The sequence below is a fragment of the Capra hircus genome, chromosome 19 (genome assembly GCF_001704415.2).
Source record: "Capra hircus breed San Clemente chromosome 19, ASM170441v1, whole genome shotgun sequence".
NCBI classification, from domain to species: domain Eukaryota; kingdom Metazoa; phylum Chordata; class Mammalia; order Artiodactyla; family Bovidae; genus Capra; species Capra hircus.
The window spans coordinates 51,193,461-51,220,877 of NC_030826.1; the positions used below are offsets into that span (position 1 = coordinate 51,193,461).

The window sequence follows — 27,417 nt, forward strand, 5'->3', positions numbered from 1 at the left end:
TTCTTAATATGCTGTCTATGTTTGTCATAGCTTTCCTTGGGCTACAGCCTATGCAGTTGTCTTCCTCAGGATTTAAATCTTCCTGGTTTTTAGGTCTCCTATTTAAAGTGGGACCAAATTTGTATAACCAGCCCCATTCTCTTCCTGTCCCTTCGAACACCTAAGCTCTCCCTATGTGCTTTTCTGCAGTCATTATCTCCAATCACACCAAGAAAAAGGAAACACCCAAATACGCTTCTGAACATTAATAGCACCAACATGATTTTAATTCTTATGAGATAAATATTAAGTACACCCTGAGAAGCACCCGCTATCCCAGCTGCATTATGAACTGTGAGTCTGTGCCCATTAACTTAGCAGCAGGTGGACACAATAACATTACTGGTCTGAGGACTGTGTGGGGAACAGGCAGAGCCACCAGGCCAGGACAGGTTTCCCATGCAGACCAAGCCTGGCAACGCTGGGTCAGGTGCAGGGAAGGAAGCCCAGACATTCCATCAGCTTCTCAGGGTTCTCACGGTATTAAATCCACCAGACAAACAGTTCCCGAAGATGGAGGAGCACTGCTAAGAAACTGAGCCAATTCCTGGCATTCTGGCAGCAAATGAGTGGATCCAGGTTGATTTTCCAATTACCTTTTAGACGCAAATTGTGTTCTTTAACATACCCAGTACACAATCTGTTCTTGGTCTCCCAAGCCAGGTAGGAAGCTTGGAAATCACTCCACGAGGGTGTTCATTGAGTCACACTAGCTGAGCTAACCTACTTGTACTCGTGGGTTCTGGTTTAGGTGTCAGGTCAGTGGCCGTGGGAGGGTAATGTTCAGCCTCTGAACTCTCAATTGTTTCCTCTCTGAAAGATATCTCCTTCTAGTTTACAAAAGTTTGCCAATTAAAAACAAGAGGAACATTAAAAAAGCAACTAACTTAACGCCAACATCCATTTCCTAAGTGATACATCTTCCCCTGAAAAGAGCATCTGATCCTCAGCCCCTCACTTCCTTAACACAGTTCACACCTGTGTGACCTTCCCTTTCTCAAAGTAGCCCCATGCCTTCTGGCTGTTACTGCCTTGGGTGACCGAGGACTTCTTAACTAACTTCAAGACCTCTCCCAATTCTCAATCCTGAAGGGTCGTCAGAGGGTGTGGGGGTCTAGCTGCCCTCTCCCTTCACTCCCTCTGGCCAACTTTCTTGCTATATTTGGACTTGAAGAACCCAGCACATCCTCAGTGAGCAACCTCAACCACACTGAAACCCTGGTGATGGATCCCAGTGAAACAACTCCTTCAGGAGGAGCTTGTCTCATCTCCCACAACTGCGGAAGCCTCCTGAGCCTAAAACACAGTGACAACTGATCCTTCCCGAGTCAGCAAGGACCCCACCCTCCCCACCTGACCAAGTCCAGCTCTACTCTCTTCCTTCCCTCCAGGCCCTCAGATCTCTTCTACCTGGAAAAGCCTCCATCCCACTCCACCCCCGCCTCCCCATTTTTTAGTAGGAAGAAGGCATCAAAGGCCCTGAAAAGCCTTTGTGAGTCATGTCTGCAAACCCTGCTGCTCTCCACTTGGGCAGTGGGTAGGGCTAGGGAGAGGCTAGCTGGGAACGCCCAGGTGTCTTGAGTTTGCCCACACCCACTTGAGGGCCACTGTTAAGGCCACCTACAGGTCTTGCCCACCCCGGGAGTGCTCGGTAGGGTGTGGGTCTGTGCCTCTGGATGCCCATTTCCAGCGGCACCCAAGTAACTCTATTACTGATCCACGTGTATGTCTCCTGAATCAGCCATCGTACTCCTGCAGGGAAGAAATCAATCCATCTCACCGGCTTTGGAGACAGGACCCTCAACCTGGCACCAAACCCCTGGAACAAGATCCTATGGAACAGTCCACCTTTCAGCTGCAATCCATGGCTCCATACTCCACTGCTTTGCAGTCACCCATCTTCCCTCAGGCCTCAGGGTCCCCAACACATGGGATGCTCTGCTACCACAGAGACCAGCAGTGACCATCAACTCAGGTGCAGCCTCTGCCTCCTCCTTTGAGTCAGACTTTATGATCCCCGCCCCCCAGGAAGATGCTGGCTGCCTCCACAGTGAGCAGAGCAGTCTTATCCTCTTCTCCAGCCCTAAGAGGTGGAGAGGAGGTATGTCTCTTCAGCAGATGGGGACTTGGGTCTCACAAATCTCTATCATTTTAGTACTTATAAGGCCGACCAAACAGAATACACCTTCAAAACAGGTTATTTCCACAGGTCCATTCAATCTCAGGATAAGCAAACAAGCTGTTCTGATGACCTTGGTGACAACAGTTAACACTAAAGAGAGGTTTAATGCCCAGTCTCAGCACCTTAACGTGGCCTTCACATCCAGTTTAAACATTCAGAGTGAAGCGTGTAGACATTAGGGAGCAAATGACAAGAAGCTAAAAATAAAAAGAAGAAGCTGACATCTCATGGCTTCATTTATATCATGTCAGACACTGATGGGACTCCCAGGTAGTGCAGTGGTAAAGAATCTGTCTGCAATGCAGGAGACCCAGTTTCGATCCCTGGGTTGAGAAGATCCCCTGGAGAAGAGAATGGCAATCCACTCCAATATTCTTGCCTGGAGAATTCCTTGGACAGAGGAGCCTGGCAGGCTACTGTCCACGGGGTCGCAAAGAGTTGGACACGACTGAGTGACTAACACACACACACAATGATGGGGTCACCATGCTACTATCTGCAGGGGTTTTACATGGTCACATGGTTCTGCTATTCAAAACATGATGCTATTTAAGAGGAATCATCCATTTCATCTCAGTACAAGTAAAACGAGAATGAAATTGGTTCATGCAATATACTGTCTAGTTCAGCACCAAGGGATTGCTTTTTTTAATTCCATAAAGGTCATGAAGGTGTGCTGTTAAGTATGCAGCTGTATACATGAACCATCTTTGAAGCAACGGGATTTAATGTTACTAATTTTGCATCCTTAGGCACACAAATCAGATAAGTCAAAGTACTGGTTAAAATGCCCAGAAGTTTAATAAGAAGATACAAATAAGCAAATAAATAGTTAACAAGTAACTGTTTTATAAAAAGGGATATAATTCAGTTGCTCTGCAGGTATGGTTTCAAACAGGGATTAAAACTAATTTGGAACATAGTGATGATGGTATCAAAGCAGCAGACGACAAATGACTTTGTTCCCATTGGCTGCTGATCATCAGGAGGACCAGGAGGGAGGCTGGAGGGGTGGAATGTTATTTTATGAGCATCATTTCATCCAAAGTTGATTTCCTGGAATTATATTAATAACTCGGTGGCTGTAAGAGCCCCACTGTGAGCTGAACTGCATATAGTCTTTATTCTCTCCTGAACAGTGCTGTTCTGTTAAAAGAATATTCTGTTCACAATTGCTCCCCTCAAGTCTTCCACACACGTTACATACTGATGTGTTCAATTCTCACAAAAGACTCTTGGACTCACTGAACTGCCTAATGAGATCCGTTTGAGATAACACATTCCACATACTCTTGTTAGGTAAACACTGGAGAAGAAGGGAGAATATAAGCCAGTATGGATGTGAGAGTTGGACCATAAAGAAAGCTGAGCACCGAAGAATCCATGCTTTTGAACTGTGGTGTTGGAGATCTTGAGGGTCCCTTGGACTGCAAGATCAAACCAGTCAATCCTAAAGGAAATCAGTCCTGAATATTCACTAGAAGGACTGATGCTGAAGCTTCAACACTTTGGCCACCTGATGTGAAGAACTGACTGGAAAAGACCCTGATGCCAGGAAAGACTGAAAGCAGGAGAAGGAGATGACAGAGGATAAAATGGTTGGATGGCATGACGACAGAGGATAAGATGGATGGTATCACCAACTCGATGGACGTGAGTCTGAGCAAGCTCTGGGAGTTGGTGATGGACAGGGAAGCCTGGCATGCTGCAGTCCATGAGGTCGCAGAGTCAGACACGGCTGAGCAACTGAACTGAACTGAAATAAGCCCCAACGTGAACAAAAATAAAAAGGCAACTTGCCCTTCAAAGAAAAATTTACTTAATACTTTTCCTTAGGGAAATAATAATGATTTTCAAAAGGCTCTATGTGCCGAAAATTTTTTTAAAGATTTTTTTTTGATGTGGACCATTTTTAAAATTCTTTATTGAATTTTTTACAATATTGCTTTTATGTTTTGGTTTTTTAGCTCCGTGGCATGTGGGATCTTAGCTCCCCCACCAGGGATTGAGCCTGCACCCCCAGTATTGCAAGGCAAAGTCTCAACCACTGGACCACAAGGAAAGTCCATTAAAATCAGGTCAAATTTGTCAGTATTTAGACAGTAATTCTGCAAACATTATTTCTTAGCTTTTTACCATTATCGATTACATTGAGCCTTGAGACAACATTTTAACAATGACATCTGATATTTAAAAGAAAGAAAAGGAGACATGATTTTAAAATCCTGGTATCTTGCAAAGGGTGGTCTTCCTAGTCCAATTCATATATGTGAACTTTCTAAGATGTCAGCTGTCCAGAAGGCTGTTCACAGTTCCATACCAGTGGAACAAATCATCACAGGTGTACACCTCTTTTGTATTGCTGTTTTCTTCCCTACTTCCCCAACCTGTCTCAAGCTCCACAGGCACCCACCCACATCTATTTAATGTATGCCCTTCCATATTTTAAGTATATGTGCAAACTTGCAAACTTATTTATACTATGTTGGTGTTTACAAAAAAAGTATTGTATTTTTTATTTTTTACCCAATATTATGCATTTAAAAACATTTAAATCAACTTCAATGAGGTGCAATTTACATACAGTAAAATGCACCCATTTCAGATTATAATTGGAAGCATTTGACAAATGTATGTTTGTGCAACCAACCACTCCCATCCCCTCACAGGACATTTCCATCACCCTAAAGCGCTGTCCAGCCCATCCTTTGTCTCTCTCCAGCAAGTTCAGATCTGCTTTCTCTCGCTATAGTTCACACTGAGAACGTCACAAAATTATAAACTATGTACTCTTTTGGGCTTATCTTCTTTTAAGCAGTGACTTATTCACGTTATATTGAGAGCATGTTCTTTATTGGCAAGCAATAATACACCAAGTGTATGTCCCTAAATTGGCCCATTCACCCATGGATGAACATCTCTCTGGGCTGTTTCTAGGTTTCGGATACTGTGAACAAAACTCTGACCATTCATTGCACATCTTGGTGTGGACACATGTTTTCATTCTTCCTGGGTAAATATATAGAAGAATTGGTGGGCTGTATTCTTCCCTGGTGGCTCAGTGGTAAAGAATCCACCTGCCAAGCAGGAGACATGGGTTTCATCACTGGATGGGGAAGATCCCCTTGAGCAGGAAATGGCAACCCACTCCAGTATTCTTGCCTGGGAAATCCCATGGACAGAGGAGCCTGACAGGCTACAGTCCATGGGGTTACAAGAGGCAGACACAGTGACTAAAACAACAACAATGCTGTGTGTGTAGTTAAAGTTATTAAAAATGGCCATACTATTTTCTAAAGTAGCTGTACTATTTGCATTCCAACAGCAATGTAACAACATTCCAGTTACTCCACATTCTCACTAACACGTGGGCATCTTTCATGTGTCTATCTCTCTATCTTGCTGTTCATCTATCTTCTTTGTTAAGCATCTATTCAATCATTTGCCCACTTAAAGTTGTCTTCTCATGGTTGAGTTTTTATAGTTCTTTATATATTCCAGATACAGGTCTCTCTCAAATACATGTACCGTAAAACTTTTCAACTAGTTTGTGGCTTGTCTTTTTATTTTTTCAATAGTGTCTATCAAAGAAGTTTTTATTTTAATGAACCTCAATATATTAATTGTTTAATGACTTGTGCTATTTGTGGTTTGTGTAAGAACTCATGAACACTTTCTGCTATGTTTTCATCTTTAAGTTTATAGTTGTCTTTTATATAGAAGATCAGAAATAAATTTTTTTGTTTAAAGTAAGAGTGAGGTTTTATTTTTGTTTTTCCTGAAAGGAAAGCCAGTTGGTCCAGTACCATTTGTTGAAAACACAGTCCCTTCTCCACAGAGCTATCTGGTTTCTCTGTCCAAAATCAATTGATCATATATGTGGGGGTCTATTTCTGAACTCCATATTCTGTTCCACTGATATATGTGGCTATATTTACACCAATACCACAGTCTAGATTATTGTGGCTTTATATTAAATCTTGAAATGAACCACGTATCTCTGTTTCAAAATTGTTTTAGCTAGACTCTTTGCATTTCTATATAAACATTAAAATCAACTTATCAACTTCCCCAAAAAAGTGATTTTTGACTGGGATATTGCACTGTATCTATAGGTCAATTGGATCTATAGAATTAACATTTGGATAGAATTAACATTCCAGTGGTCATGTATGGATGTGAGAGTTGGACTGTGAAGAAGACTGAGTGCCGAAGAATTGATGCTTTTGAACCGTGGTGTTGGAGAAGACTCTTGAGAGTCCCTTGGATTGCAAGGAGATCCAACCAGTCTATTCTGAAGGAGATCAGCCCTGGGATTTCTTTGGAGGGAATGATGCTGAAGCTGAAACTCCAGTACTTTGGCCACCTCATGTGAAGAGTTGACTCATTGGAAAAGACTCTGATGCTGGGAGGGATTGGGGGCAGGAGGAGTAGGGGACGACAGAGGATGAGATGGCTGGATGGCATCACTGACTCGATGGACGTGAGTCTGAGTGAACTCTGGGAGTTGGTGATGGACAGGGAGGCCTGGCGTGCTGTGATTCATGGGGTCGCAAAGAGTCGGGCATGACTGAGTGACTGAACTGAACATTTTAAAATATTAAGTCTTCTACACAATAAGCATAGTATAAGTCTCCATTTACTTAGGTCTTTCTCTGTAATGTTTTATAGTTTTTGTGCATAGGTCTAGCATATATGTTGTTACATTCATCCCCAAATATTCTAGAATTTCGATGTCATAGCTAATAGTATTTTTTAAAAATTTCAATTTCCAACTATTAGTTACTACTTTACAGAAATGCAGCTGATTTGAGGGTACTGATCTGATATCTTGGAACCTTGATAAAATGCATTATTAGTTCCAGTGACTTTTTTGAAGACCTCATGATTTTCTTTTTTCTTTCTTCATTCATTCCTTTGGCTGCACTGGGTCTCAGACATGGCACGCAGGATCTTCTATCTTTTATTGTGGCATTCATACTCTTAGTTGCAGCATGTGTGATCTAGGTCCCTAACCAGGGTTCGAACCCAGGCCCCCTGTGCTGGGAGCACAGAGTCTTACCCACTGGACCACCAGGGAAGTCCCTCATGATCTTCTATGTAGATAATCATGTTGTCTGTGGAGAGATCTTTTTCCTTCTTTGCCAGGCTGCATGCCATTTTATTCTTTTCTAGCTTACTGCACTGACTGTGACTTCCAATACAATGTTGAAAGAAATGGTGAGAGTGAACATTTTTGCCTTGTTTTCAGTCTTCTGGGGAAAGTGTTTAGTCTTTCGCCATTTCAACTATAATGTTAACTGTAAGTTTTTCTTAGATGCCTTTTATGAGCTTGAGAATGTTCTCTTCTATTTGCAGTTTGCTGAATCAGTTTGTCATGAAGCCAGTGCCAAATTCTGTCAAATACTTTTTATGCATATATTGAAATAACCAAATAGGTTTTTCCCTTTATTCTGCTAATGTAATGGATTATGTTGATTGATTTTCACATTAAGCCTTGCATTCCTGAGATAAGCCTTACTTGATCATAATACTTTATCCTCTCTCTATACTGTTGGGCTTCATTTGCTAATATTTTGTTAAGAACTCTTAAGGCTATTGGGACTATCCTGGTGGTCCACAGTTAAAACTCCAAACTTCCACTGCAGGGGGCACAGGTTTGATCCCTGATCAGAGAACTAAGAATCTCCATCCTATGAGGCACAGTCAAAATTTTTTTTCAAATATTAAAAAAATGTTTTTTATACTTGGGTTCATGAGGGATCTTGTCCTGCAGATTCTCTTTTTCCTCCTCTTGCCGAGTCTTTGACTTTAATTTTCAGGATAAAGTTGGCCTCTTAGAATGGGACAGGAAATGTTCCCCCTTCCTCTTATTTTCTGAAAGAGTTTGTATAAAGATTGGTATCATTTCTTTCTTAAATGTTCCCTAGAATTCATCAGCAAAGATATCTGGACTTGGAATTTTTCTTTGTGAGGGAAAAACTAGGGAGTTCAATTTCTTTATGAGATATAAACTAGCCAGATTTTCTTCCTCTTCTGTGTCGGTTTTGTTAATCTGTGTCTTTCACGAAATTCATCCATTTCACCTAACACATAGAATTTATTAGCACAAAACTCTTTATATTTAAAGGATTCTGTTCAGTTCAGTTCAGTTGCTCAGTCGTGTCCAACTCTTTGCGACCCCATGAATCGCAGCACGCCAGGCCTCCCTGTCTATCACCAACTCCCGGAGTTCACTCAAACTCACGTCCATCAAGTTGGTGATGCCATCCAGCCATCTCAATCCTCCATCATCCCCTTTTCCTCCTACCCCCAATTCCTCCCAGCATCAGAGGCTTTACCAATGAGTCAGCTCTTTGCATGAGGTGGCCAAAGTACTGGAGTTTTAGCTTTAGCATCATTCCTTCCAAAGAACACCCAGGACTGATCTTCTTTAGAATGGACTGATTGGATCTCCTTGCAGTCCAAGACATTACTTTTCGATTCTGTTACTATCCTTTTAATGCCTGCTGGATCTGTAGTGATGCTCTTTGATTTCTGAAACAGGCGATTTATAGCTTTTGTTTTTCCTGACCATTCCACCTACAGTTTAACATTTTTGTTGAACTTTTCAAAAACTATCATCTATTTTCATGGGTTTTGCACATTTCTCTGGTGTATCTTCTATTTTGTTTATTTTTACTGTTTTCTTATTTCCTTTCTTCTACTTACTTAGGGTTTGATGCGATTCTCTTTTTCTGGTCTTATGGAGAAAGCTTAGACTGTAAGTTTTAGACTTTTCTAATTAAAATCTGTTAACATCATTATGATTTTGAGATTATTTTTGGTGCATGTAAACCTAGCTCAGTAATTTTACCTATTGCAAACATGGTATTTTGCCCATGATCCATGAACACTGAGTCAGTTATTTCACAAACAGTGCCATGAGAAAGGTTATAGCACACATCTTGATGTGGGGTTTTCTAAGAGTTTCTATATACTGCTAAGAAAAAGTGCTGCCAACCAAACCAGGCATGTTATTTATCAAAAGATGGTACTATATCTCAGCTATGTTCAGATATGAAAATGTACATCCTAGAACTGATGAAATATGACCCACTCTGCTGCTGCTGCTGCTAAGTTGCTTCAGTTGTGTCCGACTCTGTGCGACCCCATGGACTGCAGCCCACCAGGCTCCTCCGTCCATGGGATTTTCCAGGCAAGAGGAGTGGGGTGCCATTGCCTTCTCCATGACCCACTCTGCACATGGATAATTATAAACATTGTATCTTGTCTTACTGATGACCAGGACTTCTGATACTGAAGAACCACCAGAGAGAACCCTTGCCTTATTCCCAGTGTCAAAGAGAGTGCATCTCTAGTTTCTCCACTAAGCATATTTGCTGGAGAACCCTGTACAACCTTTACCAAGTAAATGCCCATGACTCAACTTAAACATGCTGGATTAAACATGCACATGGATCTCAAGAAAAAGAGTAAGACAAGGACAGAGAGAGAAAATTATGAGAAGCCAGTCATCATACAGATCATCTGGAGTGTCAGTGCTGGGGTCAGGACAGGGCTTGAATCCTGGCTCTATCAGTTACGACCATGCAGCCTTAACTCCCTCCTCTTGAGAGTAGGGCTGAAGGTAGGCCATGCCACACAGGCTTGCTGCAGGGGCTGAATAAGTTGACTCATGTAATGGTACAGCATAATGTTTAACAATTGTGAACTACTTTTATTACCATAATTTAAAATTTTAACCAAGAGTTGGGCAATTTGTAGCAATTAAGCAGAGAGAGACTGGAAGCCCTAAACCTCCAAGGGGAAAACCCAAAAAGAAGCGCCGTCATAATGGGGAATCTCCGAAAGAATGAAAACTGAGGTACCAGACTCGCTTGAAGGAGGAGCTAAGGATGAGGGTGCTGGTCCAAAATTTGTATGAAGAGCCGTAGAGCCCTAGGACTGCTCCTCCTGACTGGGAAAATTCTAGAGAAACTACCTGGAGGGGCTCTGGATGTGGAGACACCATGAACAGCTCAGGGCTGCCTTCATCTTCAGGACCGCCTTCCTTTCTGTTCCTGTTTGTTTACTGCATCTCCCTCGGGGTCTTTACAGTGAACATCTGATTTTCCTTTTATTTTTTTATCTTCGTTCTCTAACTAAATGTATTCAGTCCTAGCTTGCTTTAACTACATCTCACAGACATGAAAAGTTGTGCTCGTACTGTCATTCAGCTTTGAATATTTCATAATTTTTCAAAAAGTATTTCCTCTTTAAGGATTTTTTTTTTAAGAATAAGATTTTTAGTTCTCAGACATTTTAAAGGGGCTTCCCTGGTGACTCAGAAGGTAAAGAATCTGCTTGTGATGCAGGAAGACCAGTCTGATCCCTGGGTTGGGAAGATTCCCTCGGAGAAGTGAATGGCTACCCACTCCAGTATTCTTGCCTGGAGAATTCCACGGACAGAGGAGCCTGGTGGGCTACAGGCACTATGGTCACAGAGTCAGACACGACTGTGTGACTAACACTTTCACTTTCTTTTCATTATCACGCTCCAACTCTCTTGTATGGTGGTCTGAGAACAGATTTTACATGGCATCAATTCTTTGGGATCATTACAGCTTTCTTTGGAGTCTGGTACACAGTTTTTGTTTGTGAATGGTCCACCTATGCTCAAAAATAATGCACATTCTCTGCTTGTTGGGTATATGGTCCTATATGCCTCTATTAGACTTAATTAATCCTGCTATTTAAAAACTCTAAACTATTTTTCTTACTTTGTATGTACTTAGTCTCAGCACCTACATCCCTGGTTTATTCACTTCTGCCCACAGTCTTTTTGGTTCCCATCTTACATGTTTCAAGGCCATATTGTTTGATGCATATAAAGCCACGATCAGAGTATCTTCTTGATTGTCTACTCTTTTTACCACAATAAAACATTTTTCTTTGTCCTTCCAATACTTTTTTAATCTCAGATTCTTCTTTGATGCAGATTAAAATTGTTCCTCCAGCTTTTTTTTTTGTTTCTATTTCTCCTCTTTCACCCTTTGATTTTCAACCTCTCAAATATTTTGTTTTAAACACAAATCCTGTGATACACGCTGTATCATGATAATTTTTATGCAACATGAAAATCACTGTCCTTTGAGAGGTGAATTCAACTCACTAAGAACTAACTAATCACTTTCACTTCAAAATTTATTCCAGACATCTTATTTCACATTTTCTATTTACTTTGGTTTTTTTTTTCTACCTTCTTTTGGAGAGAAGAAATTCTCTCTCCTCATGCGAACATGATACATTCTATTTCCATTCTTTTGGTGGTCATCACTAACACAGTGAGACCTAAACCTATACTTAATTTTCATGATCAGTATCTCAGATATTCAAACTTTGCTTCTACCTTTCTGGTCATTTATTCTTTCCATCTCTATCTCTTTGGTGGGAACTCCTCACCAGTCTTCTAGTTCTCTTACCTGTCCTTTAGTAATATTCATAAGGCCACCTTTCAATCCACCCCCTAAATTCTTTACTTCATCAATTATACTTTTAATTACCCATATCTCCAACTAATATTTCATATTTCTTCTTCCTGGTTCCAATATTCTCTCTTATCACTTCAGGTATGCTTATTCTCACTCTGAATTACTCTTCTATGGTATAGTGCTCTTGATTTTTATAGGTGTATATTTTCCTTCAAAGGAGAGGTAGTAACCTTGTTTATTTCCTTCCCTCTCAGCTCTAGACATGGCAGGCAAGTTGCACCATCCACTGCAAATGAGGGAAACGATCACATGCACACCCGAAGACCCGCCCTCTGCCTCACCTGCACCTTCTGGTCTTCACCTGCTCCACTCCCCACCCTCAACAGTATCAGCCATCAAGGGCTCCACACTGTTTCTGACTCGTTGAGTAGACTCGCTGGAGGACCCATCAATCTTACTCTTCTCTGGCAGCCCGAGGACTGAGCTCAGGGGAGGGAGTGAGCAGCCTGTGCCATCCTGTCTGGTCCAATTTGTTTCTAAGCAGCATAAATCAGGTTTCGGCATGTCAACTTTTTTAAAAAGGAGCTCTATTACAATACATTATGATATTCATCTTAATTGAGTGTATGTCAGAGACAGGAACAATGAGAGTACATCATCTAGTTGGGGGAGAAAAAATATTTTCCTCAGAGTGGGCGCATGACAAATTACATAACCTAAAGACTGGAAATTACCCTGAAGCTCCCCTGGGCTTTACACAGCAGGGCCAAATTACAGTTATGGCCACAATGTCAGGGCCTCTGGATTAAAAAAAAAAAAAAAAAAGTTTAACTAAATCCCAAATTAAGTTTCTTACAAGGTCTACAACCCAAAGCATGACATTACTACAAAGTAAATTGGTAAGACAATTATATTCATGAATGTATCTAGATCAACTGCCCTGAAACATAAGAAATAAGGCAGTCATTTTAATTCAGTTTTTATAAGAAGCTGAAAAAGATGACAAAACAGAAAGCACCAATTCAATAGGTAGGCAGAAAGTTTGCTTTCCAGCAGAGAAGTTGTATTTGAGAAAATTGTACAGAGAATATAGAGAAGGCAATGGCACCCCACTCCAGTACTCTTGCCTGGAAAATCCCATGGATGGAAGAGCCTGGTGGGCTGCAGTCCATGGCGTCGCTAGGAGTTGGACACGACTGAGTGACTTCATTTTCACTTTTCACTTTCATGCATTGGAGAAGGAAATGGCAACCCACTCCAGTGTTCTTGCCTGAAGAATCTCAGGGACAGCGGAGCCTGGTGGGCTGCCGTCTATGGGGTCGCACAGAGTCAGACATGACTGAAGCAACTTAGCAGCAGCAGTACAGAGAGTAAATGGTGAATCCCAGTATCAAACACCAGAAAGAATTAATGTTTCTGAAAGCAATTCTGACTGATTCTTGGTTGAGTCTTCCGGACAAAATACAAAGCAAATGCCACAAGTATCACAAAATACAAAGCAAGAGCCTGCAGTGAGACAAGCAGGACACAGCAAAGGTCCAGGCTGGATGGACGATGCAGGACCTCAAGAGCAGCTGTGGGGCAGGGTGTCTGTGCAGCTGCCTCTCTCATTGGGCAAAGATGAAGACCAGACTTCCTATGCTGACAAATACACATTAATACTATGCAATTAACATTTAAACTCCTTGAGATTACTCAATTTAATTGAAAGGAAGGAAACACATTTCTTGACCTCTATTCAATCTGAGATAATGTCTGCCATTTTCATTAACAGACAATACAACTGCATGCCACACAATGCGATGGGCATCAATCTATTTCACAGCAAGTCCCACAGCAAATTAAGTACCACTGAGTTATAATTTCAGGAGCATACAAATACATCCATAAAATTTAAAATGTATTCTGCCATTCAATCTAGTAAGTAGAGAACAGCCTAAAGAAAAAAAGAAACATATCTTGGACGCATACTATATGGAAGTATATGGTAAGGAAATCATTTATAAGGAGAATAATATAATTGCTCACTTCAGAGTTACTGATATTATCAGTTTCTGATAATGAAGAAGATTAAGAAGGAAATGAAACAAAAATCAGAGAAATGAAAATCAGAAAAATGATGTATTCTGACAACTACTTCATCAAATAAGATTTATAAGCACATCTGGCATTAAATATACATACATGTATTATGTACATACAAAATAAGGCTATATCCTGTTTATAAGGCATATAACTTTCTCTAGCAACTATGCCTTGTATGAGTATAGTGAAAACCATCCTCTTAGTTATACAGGAATGTTCCTGAGCAAAGCTTTTTCCTAGGTTATTTATTGCTCAGGTTCCTTGACAAATAGGTAAGTGCAGCAGTCATTTTTAGGTAAAATCCTGGTTCCATTTTCTTTTTTTAAATTTATTCATTTGGTTGTGCCAGGTCTTAATTGCAGTACATAGGATCTTTGATCTTTGTTGCCATATGTGGGATCCTTTATTTATTACATGCCAGCTCTTAGTTGCTGCAGGCAGTATCTAGCTCTGACCAGGGACTGAACATGGGCCCCTGCAAAGTTTTAGTCCCAGGACTACTAGGGAAGTCCCCTGTTTCCATTAAAAGCAAGGGTTGGCAAACTATGATTCCCGGGCCAAATCTGGCCCATTACTTGCTTTTGTAAGTAAAGTTTTACTGGAATACCGTCATGTCATGCTCATTTGTTTACATACTGTCTGTGATTCTTTCATGCTATGTTAATAGAGCTGGGACCCTTGAGCTCACAAAGCCTAAAATATTTAAAATCTGGCCCTTCATAGAAAAAGTCCATGGACCTCTATTCTAGAGCTAGTTTGAGCTATCCTACTTTTATATACCTGAATCCTAAGTAAATAGGATTACTAACGCCCTATACTTGGTTAAATAAAACAGAACATCAGTACAGTGAAATGTTATGCCATCACTACAAATGACATTTACCAAGAGTTTATAGTGGTCAAGGATAAATAAATTTGTTATGCTAAGGTTTAAGTATCTGAAATTGAAAATTCAGTCTAATTGCATCAATGAAAAACATACAAACACAGGAAAAAAAGACTTTTTAACCAAAAAGTTAACACTAACTGTGGTAATGATGGTAAAATCTTTTTTACATTTTCCTTCTTTTTTTACTTTTTAGTAAATTTTCTACAAAGAATGTATATCCCACTTTTCATTGGAAAATATTAAACTGACTTTTAAGAAATCCTTGACCCTAAAAATATAAGTATTATCTGACAAACTGTCTCCTTTCTCCATGTGAAAAAAAAAAAAAGGCTGGTATTTTTCTTTAACTCAGCTGTTACAAAGAAGTACACGTTTCCCTTGACAATTCTTCCAATGAATACGGTTTATTGCTATTCACAGGCTAAGAACACTCAGTGAAATGTTATGTTCAATCTAATTTCTATTCCTCAATATGCAGAAAGTGGTTAATTGTAAAAGATCTTCCCACCTGGGACTCTGCTTAATCATTCCAGGCAGTGCTTATCTGATGACCAACACCCACAGTCGTGATGTATTGATCTCAAAGTCCATTCTATGGTAACCATATTAGTTTCATTCGCTTTTCACTGTGCTTCCTTCTGAATACTTACTTTTAAAAATTTAATTATATATTAACTCCAAAAGAGGATTTCAGGTAAGTACCGAGACAATGCCTCACATCACGGTGGAGTGAAAGCCTGCCGCCTGACCCTAGGGTAAGAACCCACAGCTGCCAGTTAAGGGACGTCTGGCCCTCCTGACTGGTGGAGGACCACAGGGCTGCAGCCTGGGCGGAGGGGGCATCGGGGAGAAATGAATCAACTCGTGCTGGCAGCAGAGTGGGGAGTGGCGAGAGCAGAAGGCCCGTCTGTGCTCTTCCTGCTGCTTCCCTCACCCATCCCTGCCCTTCTACTCACAGCCCCCTCTGACACAGCCCCCAGCCCAGGTTCCGGAGCAGAGCTGGTGTGCACCGTCAGCTCTGGAGCAGTAATGACAGGAAATCCCCAGGCATCCCTCCCTATCCTTACACGGATTATCTTAAACGGTATTTGTAAGTCACTTCCCCAGGTTAACGCCTCCCCCTGCCAGACCTAGAAGAGCCAAGGTCCTTAGCCCAACATCAAGGCAGTCGACCCTCTGATGTCAGCCCACCCTCTGACCTCATGTCACCCCTCTGGACGCCGTCCTCTACTGACCCACGTTTGTGCATGAGGAGTCACCTGCCTGTGTGTTCTCTGTTCCCCTTCAAGTCCCACTATCTGCCCAGACCCAGACTCAGTTTCCCTCTCTTCCAAGAAGTCCTCCCTTACCCCCTTGGCCCCTCTGTCCTCTGGAAACACAGACAGCCCTTATTGCCATACCCTTGCTCGTGGATGGCCTGAAATGTTCAGATTTCCTTGTCTGGCAGGAAGCACTCATTTAAATAATGAATTTTCAGGCCACATCTTGTCTCTTCAATGAGACCATAAATTTTTGAGGGCAATGGTTCTTTGCACTGCCTATAGTGCTTAACATGGGTTTTAAGCACACTGGTGATATTTAGTAAATTATTTCTTGGACAATGAATAAAATGAACAGCTTCCTGAGCTATCTGGACCACAGATCTTCCTGAGGTCATGTTAAATGGCACCATAAACCTTTTCTGACAGTGATCACAGAGTACAGAGAATTAAACAGAAAAATTCACAAATGAAAGAATGAAAAGACCTACAGTCAAGGGCAGGAGCATGGCCACGGAGCAAAGGAGTGATGTTCTGAGGCAGTGTGGGAATGGCTGCCTCAGCCTCACGGGAGGGCAGGTCCCTGCTTCCTCCTTTCCTGTCAGCCCAAGCCTCGGGATGAACTGGGGAAGCCTCGGGATGGAGTCAGTGTCAGCACTGGCTTCAGGTATTTCCAGCTCTGCCTCATTCACCTTCTCTCTCCGCAGGGGAGCTTCTACCTCCATGTCTCCTGCTTTTCCACCTCTCTCCCTCTGCTGCCTGCCCCAGAGCCCAGCTCTTTGCTGTAATCTCCCAACATGCTAACAGGCAACAGCCACCCCCTCCTAGCAGGAATCCCATCTACTGTGTCCTTCGTTTCAAACACCATAGTTCTCCCACCTGTGTCTCTATGGGATTCTTTTCAACATCAACATCCCTGGTTCGTAGTCTCACTGTGTTATCAGCGTGTTCCTCCCTTCACCTCCCGTCACACTTGATGACTGTTCTTGATGACAATAGTCCTGCCTCAGCTCTCTTTCTTCCACGGGTGAGGTCCCTCGGGGTACACTTTGGCCACATGCATTCTGCTTTTTGCAGTGCAGTGGAGGAGCGGCCGAAGTCAGGCCCTGTCTGAGTGGGCTGAGCTGTGGAGTGGGCTCGGCAGCCGGGGCCAATGCCCATCACCCCCCTCCTTCTCCTCTAGCTCCTTAGGAATCAGCTGAGCTAGAAAAGGCTTCTCCCTGGAGAGACCCACAGCCGGGACTTGAGAGGGATGGGGTGGAGTGGGAGGCAGATGCCCTCTTCCAGGTGCTGTGTGTCAACCTGACGCTGCAACACAGGCAAAGCTGCAAGTCCAAGTTCTCCTCGAACCAGCCACCGGAGGCGACTTCGTGTCCCACCCCCCCGGGCTAGTCACTCAAGGGGCCTCCCAAAGGGTTGAGCACCATGTTGCTGCCCCTAGAGTCCTCTCCTGTCTCAGTACTTTCTCTAGGGCTGTGGGGAAAGAACCAGGACCCCGTGTGTCTGGTGGGGTTAGGACAGGAAGTTGGCAGGAAGTTGAGGAAGAAGCCCCCAGAGTCCAGTGAACCCACACGGCTGCATCGTCCTGCCTGTGGCTCACCAAGGGCTACTTACCTTTGTGTATATGGTTTCCAGCAAAACATAAAATGGAAAAACAGATAGTAAATGGGAGCAAGACGTCTAAGGGAGGTAGTTGGACTTGGAGGCAGGAAGCACACACATTCCACTGAGTCCTGCCAGGGACAGAGGGCCTTACATGTAGCTTCTACCATCCTGGAATAGCCCACGTACTTCCTCAGTCATAGTCACAAGAGCTTTGAACTTCTCAAAAGAGTGATGGCAGGGAAGTAATATGAAATATTCTACTTCAACTCAAGCAAAGAATTATATAACTAGAGAAGCTTTTTTTTTTTTTTTTTAAAGAAAGTCCACTTTCTAGCATGACCCACCTTGGTACTGAAGACACCACCTCAGTTAGCCAAGATACGGAGAGGAAGCTCCTAGAAACCACGCACACACCTGACCTGGGGGAAAGCGCGTCCTGAGCCCTGAGAGGACATCCCCAGCATCCAGTCAGGGTCCTGAGTTCATGCCTGGAACTTGGTCCACCAGAGTCAGGTAGATTGGGTCCCCACAGCAAGCCCTGGGCGAGTGAGGTTGCTAGGAGTTGAGGCGGGTGCCACTTACCAGCGCAGGGCGATTTTGATGGGGGTGGTGAGGCATGATGTGAACAGGTCAGCTGGGAGGTCGGGGATCATGGGCAGGAGCTCGTTGGCCTCACAGGCTGCCAGCTGAATGCAGTTCTTCATAGACGGGGGCAAAGGCATCTGGGCCAGTGGGTGGTTTGGGTTAATAGCAGCAACCTGCAGGGGGACAGGAAGGAGAGTGGCTTAGCCATTGTCCACAACTGGAAACTAAGCCAGAAATGTGACACGAATGTCGACTGAGGCTTAAGGCTGAGGGGTTCCAGGCCGAGTCCCCTGAAAAGAGGCCCAGCTGTGGGATCCTCTCCTGGAGACGATCGTTAGCTCCAGCCCCAAATCACTCGTTATTCAAGGACTCTTGGGTTATAAAGGCTGGAGGCGGGGGAGCTCCATGAAGACCAGGTGCTGGGGTTTCAGGTGATGATGGCACCGAGGCGGGCAGATGAGGCAGGAAAGTGCAGTTTTTAATCGCTGACGGCTACTTGCTTGTTTCCCAACTTGAAAAGAATGTTTATGCTTCTCAGGTTTTGCTCCTTACTAAGAATCCCCTCTGCATGACTGTTCCTTTCACATTTGCTATTTCATTTCCTTTTTACAACATTCCCATGAGGTAAGTTTTCTTTCCATTTTAAAAGATCTTTTACAATGAGGAAACTTGAGACCCCAAGAAATGATGGGAATTGCCAGTCACCGGGCGAGTCCTGGTCATGGGTGGGGAGGCTGGTCCTGAGCTGAAGTTTCCCCTACCTCATCCCATTGGGGGCCTCCTGCACCCACACCACACCTATGACACTAACACGCATGCTCTGCAGGAGCCGGGCCTAACAGCATGCTCAGGTGCACTTTGTAAGTTGTACACACAAAGCTCTGTTCACTCATATATCCCTACCACAGATTATGACATGTAAAGTGTTGTCATTATTAATGCTGATAAAACCTTGTTTTATTTCTCAAATAGAAGGCAGTAAAAGTTGTATTTCTATTAATAACCCCTTCTGTTATAGGAATAGCAAGCCCAGAATACACATCAAATTCTAGTATACTTAAAATAAAAATGTCAATTTCTCAAGGAATGGTTTTTTTAAAAATTATTGTGCCAAAATACACACAATATAAAACTTAGCATCTTATCCCTCTTGTTTGTATGGTTAGTGGCATTAGGTACAACTCACATTGTACAACCATTACCAGAGTGGGTTTTCAAAGCACAGAGAAAAGGGAAGGCAGAATCACGTTTAATCTTCTCCTTGGCTCCGGCACTACGATCTAAAATAGCACCAGTGAAGCAACCTGCTCCACACAGGAAATTAGTTTCCAGGTCTGCTGTGACAACTCGCTAGGAAGGATGATGGGTCTGGGTGCCATGTGGGTCTGTGGCTCATCAGACCTGAGTCATGCGGAAAGACGTGGAGGCTGCAGATGTGTCAGAGTCAGGGGAGGCTGCCGGAAGTGCTCCACTCGCGTGCTCTGCGGAAGCATGTCCTCCCCGGTTCAGGGGGAGGATGACATCGGCGATGGGTCGGGCTCCGGGAGGGGCATGGAGGGCACAGCTCTGAACAGTGAAAGGGGCACTGGGAAGCTGGCCTGGGACTGAAGCCGACACACACACATCTCGTGAGCATTACCACTAACGGGCACAGATGAGATGACTACAGGAAACCACTTAGGAAGAAAGAGTTGTTTATGTAAAAGCTAGATTCAATATTCTCAAATGCTGTTGTGCTAGTTTCAACTTCTCTGTCTATAATCCGCTTCCACAGTAAATTTACTTTCTGAGAACAGGTCCACTGGCCACAGCCCCCAAATGCTGCAGGCCTTCCGCCTTCACTATTGCCTGTCACTGAGCTGCAGACTCAGGCTCTCTGAAGTGAAACAGTCTGTCACATCAAGGCCATCTTTCTCCCAAGACAGAGGGCCCCAAGCAGAGACAAGGGTGCTCGGTGGGCTTAAGGGGACTTCTGCAGGGGTCAGGAGGTCCATGCGCTGTCCTCCGTGGAGGCGGTGCTCCGATGCCCTGACAGAGCCAGGCGGTGCTGTTGGGCAGCAAGTCTGCTCAGTGCCTCTGTGTTAGACCTGCCTCAGGCTGCACCTCGTGGTCCACAGGCACTTGGCCTGGAGCCTCGTAAAGTACCTGAGGCAGAGGAAGCCCAGGAGACAGGAAGACGATGCAGAAACATCTTCTTCCCAAGTCCATTAGAAACTAAATTTCCCAATTCAAAATGGTCATTGATAGAAACCTTGATTTCTTAAACAAGCTCCTTGAAGTATGCTGGTGTATTATTGGCAGAAAGCACTAAGTGCGGCTGCAGATAATCTTTAGTATGGTAACACAGTAATAGCCCCCCGAGGACTCATACCAGACCTGTCGTCACCACTAGGCACTCAGAAGGCAGATGAGAGCTCTGCACTGGGGTTAATTACAATCAGTAACATTTTGTAAAAATGACATTCAAAACAAAGGATTCCAGCAACAATTCATTTTTTCAAGCTTCTAACCCAAGAAAACAACAAACAAAAACAAATTATTTTAACAGGTGAGCTATTTCCTATATATTGTTTTGGTTTTGTATTTATCTAAGATATTGACCTTTTAACTGAAATTCATCCTTGGAATAATAAATAGCCTGCATGTAAAGCTAACTACTAGTGATTCAGAGAACTTTTCAAAGGCACTCAAGTAAAGAAGCTGGTCCAGCTGGGAGCCGCCACTCACCCTGCAGGGCACACCCCAGATGTACTTGTACCCAAAGGGGCTTCTCCTGGGGAACCCAGAGGCTCAAACACCAAGAGAACTTTCTTCGTTAAAAGCTCACTAGAGCCTTCTGGAGGATTTGGGAAGGATCCAGAAAAACCCTCAATGCGATACACAGCAACCAGATCCAAGAGAGACATCTGCTACCTCTTCCACACGTGTGGATAATGTAGTGCTTGTGCGTTCAGAGCTCATGGGAAGGCTGGCCACACGGCTCACACAAGGCCTGGAATCACTCGCTCCAGAAGCACGGCTGGCGGGGCTGGGGGTCGCTGGGGGAGCACCTGAATCTCTCATTTCCTAAATAAACCTCTGCCATCATGCTGCTTCTTTTCTCCATGTACGTATACATGTTAAGAGACAACCTGACAAAGGCACCAATAATTTCAGAGGCGTCTTTAACAAGCAGCTTTCTGAAAATAACATCTACTTGGTAATGATTCCAGTTCTAGCTTAAAGCAACTTTTATTCTCAACTCAGTAACACCTACTTACAGTGGACATTTTTGCAAAGTTCAGAGAGAGATTAAGATCTGTAAACAGATCAGGTATTGCTTGCCCAGCTCATTTCAAAGATATTAATGGAACATCTACCACGCACCAGATACTGTACTTAAAATAGCAGATAAAAAGTGGAAGTAGTAATTTTTAATATATAATTTATATAAATCTGTGTGTGTGTGTGTGTGTGTGTGTGTGTGTGTGTGTGTGTGTGTAGTCAGTCACTTAGTCATGTCTGACTCTTTGCAGGCCCACGGACTGTAGTCCACCAGTCTCCTCTGTCCATGCAATCTTCCAGGCAAGAATCTTGCTCCAGGTTGCCATTTTCTATTCCAAAGGATCTTCCTGACCCAGGGATCGAACCCATGTCTCTTGCATCTCCTGCACTGGCAGGTGGATTCTTCACCACTAGCACCACTTGCAAAGCCTGAATTCTATATATATCAACTATTAAATAGCATTAATAATTTAGAAACAAGTTGCTGGAAACTGAAATTTAGGTCAAGAGAGCAGAGGGAGTCACTCTGTTGCAAGAAGACTTGTAACGATAACAGGGAAACCCCCAATGTTCCCCACAAAGAGCAGCTAAAGAACATGCTTCACGGTAATAGTCTGTCATGATTATCCTGAGAGCTTACCTAAATGGACCATCCATTGTTTTAAAGCTATTTCATTGTAGCAATCAGTTTCTAAAATGCTCTATAATTATTCTATAACTCAATAAAGATGCTTAGTTAGAAATTACAACGAAATTTCTCCCCAATTAACTCTTAGAGAAGCAACTAAAAGAAGGTAACTCAAAAATTCTCTGATCCTTTACATCACAAAGAGAACTTACGTTTGGGGGTTACTGTGAATGATGCTGCTGAACATCTGTGTACAGGTTTTTGCGTGGACACATGTTTTCAAGTCTCCAGGGTACAAACCTAGGAATGGAACTACTGGGTCGTCTACAGCTCCAGGTTTAACGTCTGAGGAATTGCTAGACTGTTTTCCAAAGTGGCTGCACCATTTTACCTTATTTAACCATCTTGATGCGGTGCTATGGTCTGAATGTACATGTTCCCCCCAAATTCATATGCTGAAATCCTAACCCCCAAAGGTGACAGTGCTAAGAAGGTGGGACCTTTGGGAGGCGATTAATTTATAAGGCTGAAGCCCTCCTGAATGAGGTTAGTGTCCTTACAAAAAAGCAGCCTGAGAGCTCCCTGACCCCTTCCACCGCATGAGGACACAGCAAGAAGGCCAGGCCATGAACTAGGAAAAGGGCCCTCACCTGATCAAGCTGCACCATGATTTTGGTCTGTCCAACCTCCAGGACTGTGAGAACTCAACCTCTGCTGTTTAGAAGCCACCCAGTCTGTAGTATTTTGTTACAGTAGCCCAAATGGACTAGGACAGGTAGGAATTTAAGATTATTCATTTGATACTTTTCCTATTTTCTAACATAAAGATCTAGTGCTGTAAATTTCCCTTTCAATTGCTTTCACTGTATCTTATCAATGCTGACAGGCTGTACACTTCTTTTCTTTTCTGTTTATTTAGTTGAAATATAGTTGACTTACAATGCTGTGTTAATTTCTGCTGTACAGCACAGTGATTCAGTTACACATACACATATATATATACACACACACATATTCTTTTTCTTATATTCTTTTCCACTACGGTTTATCACAGCATACTGAGTATAGTTCCCTGTGCTACACAGCAGGATCTCGTCTGTCCGTTCTATATATAATAGCTTACATCTGCTAACACCAGCCTCCCACCCCTTGGGAACCACGTCTGTCTTCCATGTCCACGGGTCTGTTTCTGTTTCACAGATAGGTTCGTTTGTGTCACTGTTTAGAATCCACACACATAGAAGTGATATCATATGGTACTTGTCTTTCTCTTTCTGATTTACTTCACTTAGTATGATAATCTCTAGTTGGAACCATGCTGCTATAAATGGCATCATTTCCATCTTCTTGTGGCTGAGTAATATTCTATTGTATATATACCATATCTTTATTCATTCATCTGCCAATAAACATTTAGGCTGCTTCCATGTCTTGGCTATTGTAAATGGTGCTGTTTTGAACACAGGGATGCATGTGTCTTTCTGAATTAGAGTTTTTCTGGATATGTGTCCAGGAGTGGGATTGCTGGATCATATGGTAATTTAATTCTATTTTTAGTCTTCGAACATATATTCATTTTCATTCAGTTAATGTCCTTTCTTTTATTTCCCTTGAGATTTTTAACCCATCAATTATAGGTTAATTTTCTTTCCTGATATTTTTCTGTTGTCTTTCTACCACTGACTTCTAGTTGATTTTACTACGGTCAAAGAGCGGGCCTGTGTGACTTCTATTATCTAAAATCTGTTGAGGTTTGCTCTATGGCCCAGGATCTATCTCGATGGATGCTTCATGGACACTGGCGTATTTTGCTGCTGCTGCTGGAGTGTTCAGTGTCAATTAGAGCTCTGCGACTGATACTCAGCAGATAGGATGGTGCCTTCTGTTTTTTCCCCTTGCAAAAGTCTTACTGTACAATGTTGAAGAGGAATAATGAGAATGAACATCTTTTCCTTGCTTTTGACCCCAATGTTAAGAAAAATCACCTACCCTCTTGTCCCTCCCCTCAAATGGGCTGGTAACTTCCCGCCTGCCCTCTCCCTGTGCATGGCTCTGTGATCACCCAGCTGAGTACTGCCAGTTTTCTGGTTGCCACCAGAAGCACCATGGCCTGTGCCACCACAGACCCTTTGCGAGAGAAGATCAGGCCTTTATCTCCATGGCCTGTGCCACCACAGACCCTTTGCGAGAGAAGATCAGGCCTTTATCTCCATGGCCTCCAGCTGACAGAGGGGGCCCTCCTGATAGGAAGTCAGGCCATGCAGATGAGTCCTGCCAGGAACCACAGCACCCTGCACCCATATCCCATGGTGTTGGTCATGATCTGTGGTCCAAAATATTAAGTGATTTCTGGCATGTTTTAAAATAGACTAAATTAGGAAAAAGCATTAAACTCTTAAGACTTAACTTGGAGAAGCTCTCAGTTTTATGATAGCTGCAATAATATACTATATTCATGGATTTGGGTTAATAATTTTTCCTTTATTTCTTTTTACATTTCATACAAATCAATCAAAGATTAAACATATTCAGTGAATCATAGATATATCTAAGGAAGATAACTAAAGGCAGCTTATATTTATTTATCAGACCAAATCTGTAAACGTTTCCTAAACAGCTACTTCATATGAAGCTTTCTTGATAGGTTTACATAATAGGTTCAATAAATACAGCAGACAACACCAATAGAAGAGATACTACGAGACAAGGCATAATCATTTTGTCAAATTAATTGCATAAAAATTTGCTATATGAGGTCATCTGAGAAAGATTTCAGGTGCAGGGAAGTAGAATTTTAGTTACACCCTTAAAGTTGACTGTACTAATGATACACTTTGCTTGTCTGCGGATTTCATTTAATACCACCAGTAGTGAGGGTTTCTGAATTTTTTATGCAGAGAAATCACATTTCTTTTAGCCAGAGTCTTCAAATTCCAGGACTAGGAACAGTACAAGGTGCCAAGAGAAAAGAACTGTTCCCATAAACATCATAAAAGGGAAGGTGCACAGGAGCTGAGTCTGGAGACACCTGACGTACATTCTGTTGCCCAGGCTGACTGAACTAAATGTAAAAGTGCTCTGCAAACTAGGAAAGGCTGTACAAATAGAGGTAGGCAGTGTCCCTCAGCTAAGGCCTCTGGGTGCTCTGGCCTCCCCTGGTGGTGCCTTTCCACCTTGCATGGCCTTCTCTTTTCCCAGTTCTCAGCAGCAGTAAGGGTCCCGATCTTCGAGAAGCTGCTTTTCTTATCAGTGCTGTTCTGTGACCCTTTCCACTTTCTGGTTAGCAAGCCAGCTCCCAGCACCCTAGGAAGCCCACCCTCCTCCTCCACTCATCATTTCCATAATGGCTTCATCTTCTCCAGCGAGGGGCTGAGGGTGGCTGTGTGGAGCCCAAAGAAAGGAGTTTCTGCTGTATTTGCTTACAGGTTCACTCTCCTATAAAAAGTGGAAATGGCAGCATTTTTTCTTAATTTACAAATGTGGAGGGGGGAGTGTTTCAACTAGATAATAGGTTTCTTACTAATATCTGTTTTGAAATGTTCACTACTAAGAATTCTTACAGCTTACTATACATAGAGTATAAGATACAGAAGGGTGAACTTGACCAGCCTTTATTTCAAAAAGGACCTGTCCAGGGTGTGTGTGGAGAAGCAAATGGGGGAGGTACTTCACTGCTGAAGCCTGAGGCGGTACAGGGGTAAGACAAGGCTCACCTGAAGACCTGCCATCAGGACAGCCTTCTGCTCACCCATGTCCTAAAGCCAGGTGTCCTGCAACCACCCCGCCCTAGGAAGCACCTGGAGGTGCTCTTCTCTAAAGAGAGTTACTGATATGTCCGGGGGAAACTAGGGTGGCTAGTGTAGTCGCCGGCTCCCAGAGAAAGAATACTCTCTGGACTGTGGGCAAGGGTTCTCCAGGATAGCCAGCTCCCACCTGCCTGCCCCTCCATGGCACACAGCAACAGTGGGTAGCCTCCCTTCATTCTTAAATATGAGAAGCAACAGGGAATCATCATAAGCCTTCTGTAGAAGGGAGAACAACCCAAATAACCCATTTATACAACCCAAATAACCCACAGATTTATACCGGAGGAAATGGAGGTAACTTAGAAAAAAGGACATCTTTTTAAAGTCCATATATTAAAACTTAAAGAAAAAATAAATAAGGTTATCACATCAACCTCTTGTAATTACCTCTACAAATGGTAATTATGAAGCTATAGAAGAGAAAGAATGGGAGACATGAAAACACTTGTAACGTGAAAGCTAGAGATGGACAAGCCTGAGCTCCCTGCAGAGTTAGCATGGTGGACCCCTTCTCTGTAGCGTGAACATCCCGACAGCAAGTCCATGGAGAACGCTCACAAATTCACAGATACAAGCTCCGTTTAGTAAGCAGTCATCAAGACATATTCCTTATCTACAGATAACCTCAGAATCAACTTGTGACACTCAAAAATCATAGACAGGCATTGTAATACTATAAATATTAACCTTAACACAGAGTTAACTTCTATTTCAAATTCCACAGACATCCACACAATGTGCTGTCTACAATACTAGCAAAGGAACCACAAGGTTTCAAAATACGAATTCTCTAGTTCTATGGGATACACATTTAACATTTTTTGAAGAAACCTGAAGTGTGATGTTAGACATTTTTGTCACCATTAGTTTACATACTTGACATAAAAGTTAGTCACAGTGATGACTACATACGTGAAGATAATGTCATATATCAGTATGAACAGAGGATTTCAAATGGGTATTTAAGTCACTGTGAATTCAGTGATGTTGCAGGATTACACCTGTTTCTATGAAAATGAGTCTCTGCTGGACAAGGTGCTGAGCTGCTGGATGCTACTGCTGGAGCCAGCAGAAGCGGGTCACACTAAGAAGTTAACCAAATATTGGATCAAAATATGATTCTCGGTACTTCCCTGGTGGCCTTGTGGTTAAGATTCCACGCTTCCACTGCAGGGTGCAAGGGTTCAACCCCTGCTTAGAAAACTAAGATTCCGCAAGTCATGAGGCGTGGCCAAACAAAAACAAAACATGATTCGCTTGGAGGTATTGTGAGAAAAGCCTTGTCAAGTGTGAACAGGCAGTAAGAGGCGAGAATGATGCCACCACAGTAATGGCCTGAGCCTCGATAATAGACCCCCCACCCAAAATGTGTCAAATGTCCTTGGGGGAAGACATTGTCCCACCACTGCTATGGTTCCCACCAAGAAACTGTCTGGGCTCCTGCCCCACATCAGTGAGGACGGTCATGCTCAGGATCAAGTCTTACAGGGACACAGCACAGCTCCATCAGTCTCTGTAAAAGAAGGGCATTCCTTTTCCCACCACCGGACATCAACTCACCTCTCTGCCTCCACAGAGAGAGAGAAAGGCCAAGACTTGAGC

At 43.0% G+C, this 27,417-nt stretch overlaps 1 protein-coding gene across 2 annotated transcripts in view; it reads right to left on the minus strand.

Annotated features, from left to right (window-relative positions):
• RPTOR (regulatory associated protein of MTOR complex 1) overlaps nt 1-27,417 on the minus strand; it is a 322,789-nt gene that overhangs the window by 143,145 nt on the left and 152,227 nt on the right. For both annotated transcript variants that reach the window (XM_018063632.1, XM_018063633.1), the window contains exon 6: nt 18,115-18,290. In XM_018063632.1, the coding sequence (XP_017919121.1) occupies nt 18,115-18,290 (176 nt within the window). The remainder of the gene's footprint in view (nt 1-18,114; nt 18,291-27,417) is intronic.